Consider the following 12,892-nt stretch of genomic DNA (forward strand, 5'->3'; position numbering starts at 1 on the left):
AATTGGAAGCCAACAATCAGTATTTTGCATACAGTATCTTTCACATTTATCCAGAATCTTCTGAACTTTGGGCAGCGCCAAAGCTGATGCATGAGAGTGCATTCTACTGCCATGACTATTTCTAACTGTTAATGTTTCCTACAGTCATTCTGCTGTTTTCTGCTTCTAACCAAGAAAATAGAAGTAGTGGTTGTCATGTTATAGCCTTATAAAATATTCATCTTTTTAAAAAAATGCAAACTTTTTTGCTCTCAATGTCAGTTTTTCCCTGTGGTATTGAAAATGGTATTGACTAGATATTTTTCAAGATTTGTATAAATGTTAGAAATTCAAGAATTGTAACAACAGAAGCAGACTACCCAGTACCCTATCACCCTATACAGATTTGGCCTGCAAGCCATAAGTTGAGTATAACTGCAATAAATACTACATTTATTATATGTCACTCACCACATCACATTTACATAATAAAACACACATCTGAAGCAGTCTGTAGTCACCGGAATTCAAAACATGCAGTTTCATTTCCCCTAGAAAGAAAGGGATTCCACAGAATCAGTAGCAATAAACAAATACAATTCACTCTCTGCCCTCCTTACCTTTTCTGTGTGCTTCTGTGGATGTGTCCTCTTTAAGATAGATGTATGTTGTTCTGCAGAGAACAGAGGCCTTCTCATTACATACTGTCTGTCTGTCAGATACCTCGAGGTGGGAGCCATAGTAACACTTTTGTGTGGCCCTCCTCTGTCTCTTTCTCCCTCTGTCTTGCCTCTTTCACTGTCTTTTGTAGTCAGACTCGAGCATCTCCTGCTGTGTTTAAACTCTGGGAGATGCATCCTCCACCTCTGGCTGCATCCCTTAGCTTCCATCAGACACAGGAAATGTAGGAGGTGTCCTGTCAACTGAAATAATATAACACTTGAGTAACTTTCAGAAGAAAGGTTCCAGTATGTTGCTTTGTATGGTCAAAACATTTCATTCTTTTGGTTTCATTCATGCACCTTGAAGGAACCACAAGCTTGTGGCAGAGGTTTTTGTCCAGTGTCTTCTCAACAAACACCATGTTGCTGGGTTGAGGCACACAGGAGCACTGCAATGACACAAGCAGAGGTACAGTATATAAAGACAAGTTCACCACATCCATTCATTTTATGGCCACTTGGGGGCAGAAAACACAAAATCGGACAAATTATAACCTTAAGGTTATTATGGCAAACAGTTGCCTCTTTACAGACTCAAGTAATGCTCAGGTCTTAAAGCTATAGTGCGTAACTTCTACATGTCCGTAAATGTCTGTTTCATCCAAGCCACTACTAGAGGAGATGACACAATGCTGATTAAGCCGATTGGCTCCTCGCGGTATTTTTCAATATTATTTTTAGTGTGTGTGTCGACCAGCGACATTCCCGCGCTGGCACACAGGAAATGCCACGTTTTTCCTCACAACAAGAAGGGGGGGGGGGGTCATAGCAAGAGGTAGAGTGCAGGTAGAGCGCAGGTAGAAAGAGAAAGCAACATGGCGGAGAAGCGGCCGAGACACAGTTCAGAAGTGGATCAGCTGAAGGTCTATTATCAAAGAAGGAAAGTGACCGACGGAGAAGGCAAACAAGGATTTGTATTGGCGTCGCTTTTCCTTGGTATAGAGCCCTGAAGGAAGAAATTGGTCTGAGGGCACACACGGATGTTACCTTGCTGCTGTTGGATAAGTAAGTGACTTGGTTTATAATTATATTATGAGCAGTATGTGTTGCTGTTACATGTACTGGACCTAGTACTTTATTATTTTCTTGGAAATGGTGCTATGAACGTAATGTAATGTTAGCAGCCTGGTGTTCGCCACATTGTGCAGCATTGTGTACACGGTGTGTAGCGAGTGTTACTCTGTGTACACGGTGTGAGGCGAGTGTTACTCTGTGTACATGGAAGTGCCGGCTTATTTGTTGTAATAACGTATTGTCCGCTGGGGGGGCGACAGAAGTTATGCACTATAGCTTTAAATTGAGACCCACAACAGCAGTTCAAAAACTCAAGCATGATGTCAGTATGTGAGACCACGAGTGAGTGGAGAGATTCACAGGGTGCGAGTTTAGAAAGGAAGGAAGTTATATAAGGGCTGGGTGTGTTCTGTGCAAACCTCTCCTCTGAGACTATTCTGGCACCAATAAGTTTACTTAAAGTTATTCTGCCAAATTGTTTTAGTTGACTTACTGTTTATATCCTACAATTGTCTACATGCTAAGCATCCTAATTTAATGTGTATCTGACTGTTCTGACAGATTATTTCTTTTTGGAGCTGTGTAATATACTTGCCTGTGCAATCTATTCAAACCCAGTAAGTAAAGCAGATTGTTTGGATTTAGTGAAGAATGGTGTATATCGTGGTATTCTTGAAATATCGCATTCTTGAAAACTGGACGGACGAAAAGACAGACGCAAAAAGGGATCTGTAAAACTGTTTATTAATGGTATGAGTTTATATCTAGCCAATAGACCGTAATAAGATTTTTTAACTCCACAATATAAATATCAGTATCGGTTAGTCGATGCTACAAAGTTGCACAGAACTGCAGAGTTCTCTGTAAAATATAAAATATAAGTATATAAGTGTTGCTTTAAGCAGACAACATGCTTAATTACTAGTCTGGGATACCCAGGAGAAGTGGAGATTATATCTTGAAATCAATAATCCAATCCTTGTAGACATTTATTACAGATAAACACACATATCTGGGTGGTGCATGCACACTTAGTTGCTTAGTGAGTGGAATGTCTCTACCTGTTGTTATGGGATCACTAAACAGCAGGCCTGACAAGCTTCCAGTTGGGTTCAGGCAGTGTAACGATATGCTCGCTCCTCACCTGACTGATCTCATTAAGACTGCATGCTCAGGCCTGCCTGTGCTCAATGGACAAACCAGGGACAGTAATGTGGGTCCACAGCAGCAGTGTAGTCAGATCCATAGCCACATTATGTTGAGAACTCAGACATGATTAATATTTTAGAGAAAAGATGCTGGCTCAGCTGCATTTTGTGGAGATAAATATGAAAAAGAAAGATAACAATGACTGAGGGGTCTGCTGCACACTGACTGTCCAATAAAGTGCAAATATGGAACTCTTCCTGTGTGAAATTAAAGTCAATTAAGGGGAATGTTTGAAATTGATATTACTTTGATAATTGATACATTAGTTAACTAGAATAGAAACAGGAACATTTTACTAAAGAATGAATGAACCCATAAATAAATAGACTAAAAAACTAAGAATTTAACTGACATTAAATTAACTAATAACTAGAATTACCGCCCCATGGTTGTATGCCAGTCAAGTATCTCTTACAGTTTACATGTCAGTGAAAAATGGATGCTTCACATGCATCCTCCCCGAGCAGCACAGAAGATCCAATCAGCACAGTTTCAAGGTGAACACTCAAAATTAGTGTCACCAATTCAATGACTGACCAAACGTCTCCCCTTCTGATCCTGAGATATGATGGTGAGTAATGGCCTGAAGAGTATTTTATGTCGCCCGATGTCAACTGGGATAGGCTCCAGCCCCCCCGCGACCCTCAAGAGGATGAAGCGGTTAGAAGATGAATGAATGAATGAATGAATGAACATCTCCGACAAGAAAATAGAAAGCCTGACGTGCAATGAATGGAGACCTATTATCCTGCTTGAACACAAACAGGTAAATTCTTTCAACAATGTGACTAAATAATGATAAAATAGATTTTATTGATGTAAAATAATATGCTGATGGTGACACTTTCCACCGGTCCGCTGGCTCTGAGTCTGGTGTCAGTGACACATGCTGCTCTGAGTCGGGCATCTGTCTGCTTGCGCTGCAGTGCGTGCCGAGGGTTTTAATTTTTAGTGTTAAATCAAAAGTTAAACACTACTTATCAGCAACCAGAAGTGTTTTTTCGTTTGTGAATATTTTTATCTGAATTCTAGGGTTGCAAGAAACTACCTTTTCGCCATAATTTTTAAGTTATTAACTCTGTCCTCTGTCATAGGATCACTGCCTGCCTGCCTGTCTGTCTGACCTTCTACCAAACTTGTTTTACTCCCCTGCCATCAGCTTCCATCCCCTACAGTCACATTCATTATCCTAGCAATAAAACCCCATTTTTACCACTCTCTTTATGAGTCTGTGTTCTGTGATTGGGTTCACCTTGTTGATTGTAACAATAATACATACTTCAAACCGTAGCTTTAGATGTTTCACCTTTGAGCCACTTCCACTCCTGCTTCCATTCACTCCTAAAGTTTTGTTGCCATTTCGTTTTTCATAGTCCACCTGTTGTGTTTTTGGTTCTTCAGTAAGGAGTAAGATAAATAAAGCAAACTTCAGTAGGGGTTTACATATCGGTAGATAGCTTGCAATGAGTACTGTTTGCTGTTTTCGTAGAATGTTGAACCAAAAGGCACAAATAAATCTGAGTGTTTCTGGTCCTGTAGTGTTGCATAGGCGAAGGCTTGATGTAAGGAATTTTTTTAATTTAACCTTTATCTATTCAGGTAACCTTACTGAGACACACAGTCTTATTTTCAAGAGAGACCTGATGAAACCTGGAGGCCACATAGGATATTTGGTGGCCACAGGTTAACTTTGTGGTCATGGCTATGACAAACCCTGAGTATACTCAAGCTGTACCGTGCAGTGGAAATTCATCAAAGAAGAGATCAGGGAGGCAGTGGGAGGCTGTGATGCAGGCTTTGCGCCACACTTTGCAGTGTGGTCAGTCAGAACAAGAAGAAACACTTTGACACTTCTGCATGGACTCACTGCTGCCTTAGGATAATGTGTGCAGTGTTCTTTGTTCTCTTGGTGGTATCACTTCCCTTTTACTGTGCTTTACATCTGTATTATGAGCTAACTGTGCAGTCCACATGGCAACAAGAGCAAAACTTTTGAATTTCAATGCACAGTGAGTGATATCATTGACCTGCCAACACCAAGCTTGTGTTCACCAACCCAACCAGACTAATGTTTTCTACCAAAACATATTAAAGGTCTCTTCTCTGTTGCAGCTTTATAGTTTGTTAAAACAAACAGTGCATGAGGATCTGATGGCACAAGCCTGTTTATAAAATGATACAACACTCTGTAATGAGGACAATTTGAAAATGTCACTGACAACAGGATCACCACATATTTTCCTGTATTTTCCTGTCTTGTTATTGTCTTGATAACGGGGTTTTGGGTGAGCCCCTCACACTATCCTACATTGTGTTCGTGTGCCTGGTTTCCATGGTGATGGCCTAGAGAGGGTGGTGCTAGTCTCAAGAGGGAAGTGTCAATCAAAGGCTACAACAGAACAATAACCCCTGGTTTTTAAACTTGCTTCTCTGTTCATGTGTGTGATCTGCTGTGAATTATATGATACACTGCAAAATACTTGCACTCAATGGATGCTTTGATCATGTTGTTCAGCAGCAGACAGCCACGTGCAAAGCCTAAGTAATCTGCAGTATTTGAAAAGAAGAAGTGATCTAAGCAACATCACTATTACAAATAATAAACTGGGTACATGAAACAGCACCAGGTTATATTCCACATACTGTTCAAAGACAAACAGACTCCAGAGACAGCAGCACAACTAAAGATTTTCTACAATTTAGAGACAATTTATGTGTTTGAGAATTGTTTGGGATGGTTATTTATATACATTATAAGTTATTTGCCTTTTTAACCTTAGTCAACTAAAAAAGTCTGGAGCTGCTCCATAGACAATGAATGGTGAAAGACGTTCTAGATGACACTGAGAGACCAGTGGAATACTCTGAGTATATGGATGCAATTTTATTTTTTCAGAACTGAGAACACTATAATAGAATACACCTCATTTGGGTATAAAAAAAGAAGATAAACCTTCTGTGGGTTCACATAATTAGGCTCCCCTTAGTTGTAGGGGTGGGGACCACCAGAGGCCCCATGATACAATATTATCACGATACTTAATTCTGATGACAATTTTATTGTGATTTTAAATCTTTGTCGCTATGCTGAGTATTGTGATAGCATATATTACGATTTATTACCTTTTTTTCTGACTGCAAATTATGTCCCCAAAGGAAAACTTTGTCCACATTATTTTTATCCATATGACAAAGTTTTCAGTCTGTTCATCTCACTTCAGTCATTTTTATTGTAGCAAAATGTATCTGGTGGACTGAAAAAGGCAATTGATTTCATTATTCCAGTAGGCTACTAAAAGTTTAATTTGTATATGCAATATTATAAATGTATAATAAAAAAACGATACTTGGCGCCACCAGTGTATCAATACAATACTGTCACACAAAATTTTGCAATACTATGCTGTATCGATTTTTTTTCTCCCACCCCTAATTCACTGTCTATGGAGCAGTTCCAGACTTTATATGTAATGACATCACAGGTTTGAGACTGTCTTCTCTGGTTTCTGGCTTATGTTCACAAATACTAATCCAACATTCCTAGACCATGGAAATAACATATTGCAATTCTTAATTCAAATGATTAATCCAAGTTAAAATTGCTGTGTATTCTGTAAATCCACATCAGTTAACTGACCAATTGTTTTAACTCTAGACTTGTTGACAGACTCTAGGCGAGTGATTCTGAAACTTTTCTCTGCCAAGCCCTGCTTTGGACGCCTTGCTAGCCTCAGAGTACTCTTGATTCAGATTCACAGGCTATTTTCACAGCAGACATTTTGACCTGTCACAATAACAACAGCATTGGTTATATTATGACTTAAACACATCAAACATTTCTGCTGTGAAAAGGTAAATTCAACTTAAGCGTTTGCTCCTTTTTCCCTCAGTTCATATGCCTGTTCACACTTTGTATCTATTTTCCCTATAACTATGGTGTATTCCATTTGCACTGGGAAGTTGGAATTTCAGAGTTCCCAGTTGCAAATTTCAACTGGATTGCCCCCTGATATCAGATTTCCAACTTGGAAAGTCAGAGGAACCTCACCAACCCCAACTTCATGTTTTTACCATGAGCTGAATTATTTGCAGAGGTCTGCGATTGCGATTGGAGTTGACAATATCGCGATTTGCGATTGCGATTACAATATAATAAAAAAAATGGTATCATTAGTCTTCTTGCTTGATTCAGTGTTTCCCCTACATTATATTAGGGGGGCACTGACCTGACCTGACATAGTTATTGTTATGGACAGTGTGTAAATGACCATCAACAGACGGAGCACAGTCAAACATGCTGCTCACACAGCAGCGCAACAGGGCACTGTACCTACAGTGGAGTGAGCCTGTGTTGCAATGGGTGGTCACCTGACCATACGTGCTGCACACACCAGGACAGCTTGTGGGCGTGATGTCAACAAACTCCACACACTACAGGAGAGGCAGTCATGTCCACAGGCACACACGTTATTTATTTACATTAAATCACAGCCTTTTATGTGGTTATGTAATTGTACAGCCTGAAATCGCGATTGCAACTGCGATTAGATTAATCGTGCAGCACTAGTTACACCTAAAAAAAAATAATATTGTTTTTATGGCACCACTACGGTGACCAACATGAAAGTATGAAAATGAAGAAACGCGAAACGCAAATGGCCAGAACTGGAGTCAGTGTGTGGGTTGTCCGTTCTGGGCTACTGTAGAAACATGGCATTGCAACATCTATTAACCCTATGGGCCCTAGGCGTTTTTGGGGTATTTTTACTGTCTTTACTTTAAAGCTCATATCACAGTCATTATAAAGGCTACATACACATGCTATATCTTGTTTTTTTCAGGACAATGTGGCCTATCCAGATTTGCCATCATCCCATGTCCTTCTATGTGCCTGTGTTTTATATTAATTTTTATATCAATGAAAAAAACAAATCTGTGTGACTAAATTCTTCCATTTTTACATGTATCTCACCATAGCAAGCTGGAAGTTGAGCTATTCTGCCATATATGAAGAGGGGAGACTCTCTGGAATCTGCTCGGAATCGGGCCGGTTTTCACGTGATCCGCCATGACCTGCAGCCGGCCAGTCAGTCTAAAATATGACGATGTAAAACACCGGTCAAATTCCCGGTGCGCCACATGATTGACATCGTATAACATCAGCAGCGCACACACACGCACATGTGCAACTCATGGCATGGGCGATGTGAGGAAGTGAAACATGGGCGGCTTCTCACCTTAATCAATCACGCACAGTTGCACACACATCAAAAGAGAGAAGGAGAAAGTTGTTAATTGTCCATGTTAAATTTAACTGCGGAGCTCTCACTGCTGCACTGTGCCGCTTAAAACTGACGAGGTGCGTGTCCGCATGCCGAAGACGCGCGTGTCTGCGCTTACTGGCACGTGCGTCATGAAGACCTGTGTGAATTTTCCACAAGAGAATTATTATTCATAATAATCATTCGAGAAATTACCCACAAATGCTTTACACAAAGAACTATTATTTTATTTATCTATGTTTTTATTTATGCATGCCTTTTTTACTTATTTATTTTAATACTGTGCCTGAAGTTATATTTGAGCAAAAAGGAAAATGTTTCTTAACCTGTGTCACTGTTTTTGTTTGTTTGTTTGAGATGATTATTGAAAAGCTGGTTGTATCTTGGTTAAAATGTTCTAATAAAGGAAAGACAGAAAATACTGCAATATCTTGTGTACTGTAAAGTGGTTTGAAAAAAATGAAAACGGAATTGCCTAAAATAGGAATTGGCCGTCCAAACATTCTGCAAATTGGAAACCGGTATCGGCTCAAAAAATTGTAATCAGTGCAAGTCTACTGGGTACACACTTGACTTTTAAAAACACACTGGTTTCACTACTGACAAATGTCCCATTTTACCTGAAAACTTTAAAGCAACACTTAACTTTCTGGAAATTTTGCACTTTTCTTTGTTTAGGTTAAAATGCTATTGATAAGCTGTTGGCACACTAAAATGTAAGTCTATTCCACCAGAAATACAAACTCATAATTAAACCATTCTCATATGGTTCTAAGGAAACTCTGACCAATCATTGCATTCGGACCGAATGCAATGATTGGTCGGAGTTTTCTCCTGTCCTGTCTGTCTTCCCCACGTGGAGGCCTCCAACTGACATAACCGCTTGCATAATATCTCTTCTGACTGTGAAATGTCGACCCTTTTCATCTTACTATTGCACTGTCTGTTCTTTTTTTATATGTTGCACAAATTGTTTTTAAATGTTTTGTTTCTTTTTGCTTGGGATATGCGAAATATCATTTTGTTTTTGTGCTGCGCATAAAAATGACAAATAAAGAAGTTCAGTTCAGTTCATAATGTTATATGACAACACAGCATCCAGTTGCTAATGGCTAACGTTAGCCTACTGTAGCGTAGCCTCTGAAACATTAACGTTATCTTCCTTGTGCATTTCCACTTACTAGTAACATTAACGTTACTATCTAATAGGCTTGTCGCGATGTGTGATAAGTCGGTTAATTGCACGGTAAATTTAAAGGGAGACAGTAACTTTTCCGACCGCGATTAATTGTCATGCCTGTTTGTTTTCCTCGTCTCTCTACATCAAAGAGAGTGGACGACAAGAGCATTCACTGCCGTGCATCGTCTGGCAGCCAGGTGAATTTTTTCATTAGCGTAATGACGGAGGGACAGGTGTCATCGAGTGTCTTTGTCTCTGTGGGGGAGGCGGGGCTATGGGCTACACACACACACACACACACACACACACACACTGCACGATCTTCGTAAGGGGGAGACGAGGCGGAGAAAAAAAACAAACAAGTGAGCGTCAGAGAAAGACAGGGAACTTGTTCCTAAACCAAATGCCATGGCCCCTGTGTGGGAGTGTTTTGGATTTAAACCAAATGACAGAGGGGAGCCCAGTAATTTGGACAAGCCAGTGTGCTGGGTTTGTTCTAAAACCATCTCAACAAAAAGAGCGAATACGACTAACTTAACTGCAAACCTGAGAGTGACAGAGTGACAGTCTATTTTTTTGTATTTATTTATTTATCTTGATATTTTTACATGTTATTTCGGATATTTAAATTTTCTTTTTTGCATTCCTAAAAATTCTTGTTAAATAATGTTTATTTCTCTTTAAAAGGGTGTACTTGCATCATTATGCCTTTATTATCATTATGTAAGTTTAAAAAATGCATGTTGTGTTAAATTTACATTGGTGTGTGTGTGTGTGTGTGTGTGTGTGTGTGTGTTCGTGTGTTTAGTGCAGGCCTGTATAACGTGCGATCTACATTGTAAATAGTGTGTTATCTACATTGGGGGGTGTGTGTGTGTGTGTGTGTGTGTGTGTGTGTGTGTGTGTGTGTGTGTGTTCATGTGAGCATGTGAGTGGTTGGCATTGTAGTGTACTCAGTTACTCAGGTCATGGGGCCAGTTTGGAGGTGGGGAGGTGTTGGTCAGTTGGAGGATGAATGACAGGGGTGTGTTGGTTATGAGGCAGGCTTCCTTGATGGCCTTCTGCAAGGCGGTGTTGGTTGTCGCGGTCTTGAGATATTTCAGGGCTATGGTTTGGTGACATTGTCTTATGGTCTGCATGCCTGTTATTGAGTGTATGTAGTCAAGTCAAGTCAAGTCAACTTTATTTATAAAGCACATTTAAAAAACAACTCACGCTGACCAAAGTGCTGAACATATAAAAATAAAAAAGGAAAAAATACAGAAGAAACACAATAACACAAAAACCAGAGCTGTAGCAGCAACATACATAAATACATAAATCAAAGCACAAATAAGCACAGAGTGGGAGATTAAAATATCATGTCAGGGGGATATAAATGCTTTAGAGAAGAGATATGTTTTGAGCCTAGATTTAAATGAGTCAATGGAAGGGGCAAATCTGATAGAAGGGGGGATGCTGTTCCAGAGTCTGGGGGCTGTGACTGCAAAGGCACGGTCATCCCTGTGTTTAAAATTGGAGCGTCGTACTGCTAGGAGCCCCAGGTCAGCCGACCTGAGGGATCTGGAGGTAGTATAGGGGGTTAAAAGTTCTGTGAGGTAGGTGGGGGCCAGACCGTTCAGGGATTTATAAACAAACAGAAGCAGTTTAAAACCAATTCTGAATTGAACAGGTAGCCAGTGGAGAGAGGCCAGGATGGGGGTGATGTGGTCTCTCTTACGGGTTCCTGTTAGAAGTCTGGCTGCAGCGTTTTGTACCATTTGTAAGCGGGAGAGAGATGATTGATTGATTCTGGTGTACAGTGAATTGCAGTAATCCAGGCGGGTGGAAATGAAGGCGTGGATGACTTTTTCTAGGTCCTTCAATGTGAGGAATGGCTTGAGTTTTGAAATGATGCGGAGTTGAAAAAAAAAAAAAAACGGCTTTAACTACTGAATTGACCTGTTTATCAAACTTGACAACAGACTGTTGGATATCAGGTTGACGTTGTCAGAGGGGCCAAAGAGAATGATTTCTGAATTACTGTCATTGAGTTGAAGGAAGTTTGTTGCCATCCAGGGCTTTATATCATTAATGCAGTTGTGGATGTCGGTGAGTTTGGACTGGACGTTAGGTTTGAGGGGAAGATAAAGCTGGGTGTCGTCAGCATAACAGTGGAAGGAGAGGTCATGTTTTTGAATGATTTGACCGAGGGGGAGCATGTATATGGAGAAGAGAATGGGACCTAGGATTGAACCTTGTGGGACACCGCAGGACAGGGTAGCTGAGGGGGAGGAGAGTGAGCCAATGTTTATGGAAAAGCTTCTATTGTTGAGGTAGGATGTGAAGCAGTTCAGAGCAGTGCCATTAATACCAGAGCCATGGTGGAGACGGTCTATTAGTATGTTGTGGTCTATTGTGTCAAATGCTGCGCTGAGGTCGAGGAGAATGAGGATAGCACAGTTACTGGAGTCGATGGAGAGAAGCAGGTCATTGTGGACTTTTAACAGAGCGGATTCTGTGCTGTGGTGAGGCTTGAAACCATAATGAAATTTTTCCAGGATGTTGTTATGGTGTAGGTAGGGGAGCAACTGATTGAGGATGGCCTTTTCGAGAACTTTTGACAGAAATGGTAGTTTGGAGATAGGTCTGTAGTTGCTGGGTAGTGTGGGATCAGTGTTGGGTTTCTTCAGAAGTGGCTGAACGACTGTGTGCTTGAAACAGGTTGGGACGGTGCCAGTGATGATGGAGCTGTTGATGATGGAGAGGATGCTTGGACCAGTGACTTCAAAGACATCCTTCAGGAGAGCAGTGGGGATAGTGTCAAGAGGGCAGGTTGCAGGTTGTAGTGGTTACTGATGAAGAAGGGGAGTCTATGGGCCGGTTTTAGTGCTTTGTTTTGTATTGTCTGTAGTCGTTGTGACTGGTTGTCAGAGATGGTGATCCAAGCGGGGACGGAGTATTCGAAAAGTGGTCTGATGTATGATAAGTAGACTTTGATAACCGTTGAGGGTGATCTAACGTTACCTTGCCAACGCCTACGTCTATCATAGAAGTAATGAGGACGTAATGGAGGAGGGGGGAGTAGGCCTTTGGAGGGAGGCGGGAGTTGCAGGAGGAGGGAGATGGGACTTTGGAGGGAGGCGGGAGTTGTGGATGTTCAAAAGTGCTGTGTGAAATGCAAGAAAGTTAAGAGTTGCTTTAACTAGGCTACTCACTCTAAAAACTATGGGAAATTATTTCCAACAGGGTATTGTGAAAATATTGATTATAAGTCAAACCGTGAATAAAATGTGACATTCTACAACCAACTTTGTTGTTGTTTTAGCCGCAGGACAGTTCTAACCAAAAAGGAGAAAGTCAACATGCTACATGGCTCACCTGGCAGGTCAGGGAATTTACTGAATCTTTGATCTGCCCATCACAGTTATCTCAGAACGATTAAAATGATTATTTAGTGTAAAGCACATTTGTAGTAACAATGCAATAACATGTTAGCTGACTGGCTGCTAATATTTCAAGAGCCC

At 40.6% G+C, this 12,892-nt stretch overlaps 1 protein-coding gene across 2 annotated transcripts in view; it reads right to left on the reverse strand.

The window, feature by feature from the left end:
- Nucleotides 1-12,892, reverse strand: part of cep68 (centrosomal protein 68) — a 29,021-nt gene that overhangs the window by 15,412 nt on the left and 717 nt on the right. For both annotated transcript variants that reach the window (XM_049601188.1, XM_049601187.1), the window contains exons 2-3: nt 1,002-1,090; nt 600-902 (exon numbers count right to left, since the gene is read on the reverse strand). In XM_049601188.1, coding sequence (XP_049457145.1) covers nt 600-869 — 270 coding nt within the window. In that variant the 5' untranslated portion in view covers nt 870-902; nt 1,002-1,090. The remainder of the gene's footprint in view (nt 1-599; nt 903-1,001; nt 1,091-12,892) is intronic.

Source organism: Epinephelus fuscoguttatus, linkage group LG16, assembly GCF_011397635.1.
Source record: "Epinephelus fuscoguttatus linkage group LG16, E.fuscoguttatus.final_Chr_v1".
In the NCBI taxonomy this organism is placed as follows: Eukaryota; Metazoa; Chordata; class Actinopteri; order Perciformes; family Serranidae; genus Epinephelus; species Epinephelus fuscoguttatus.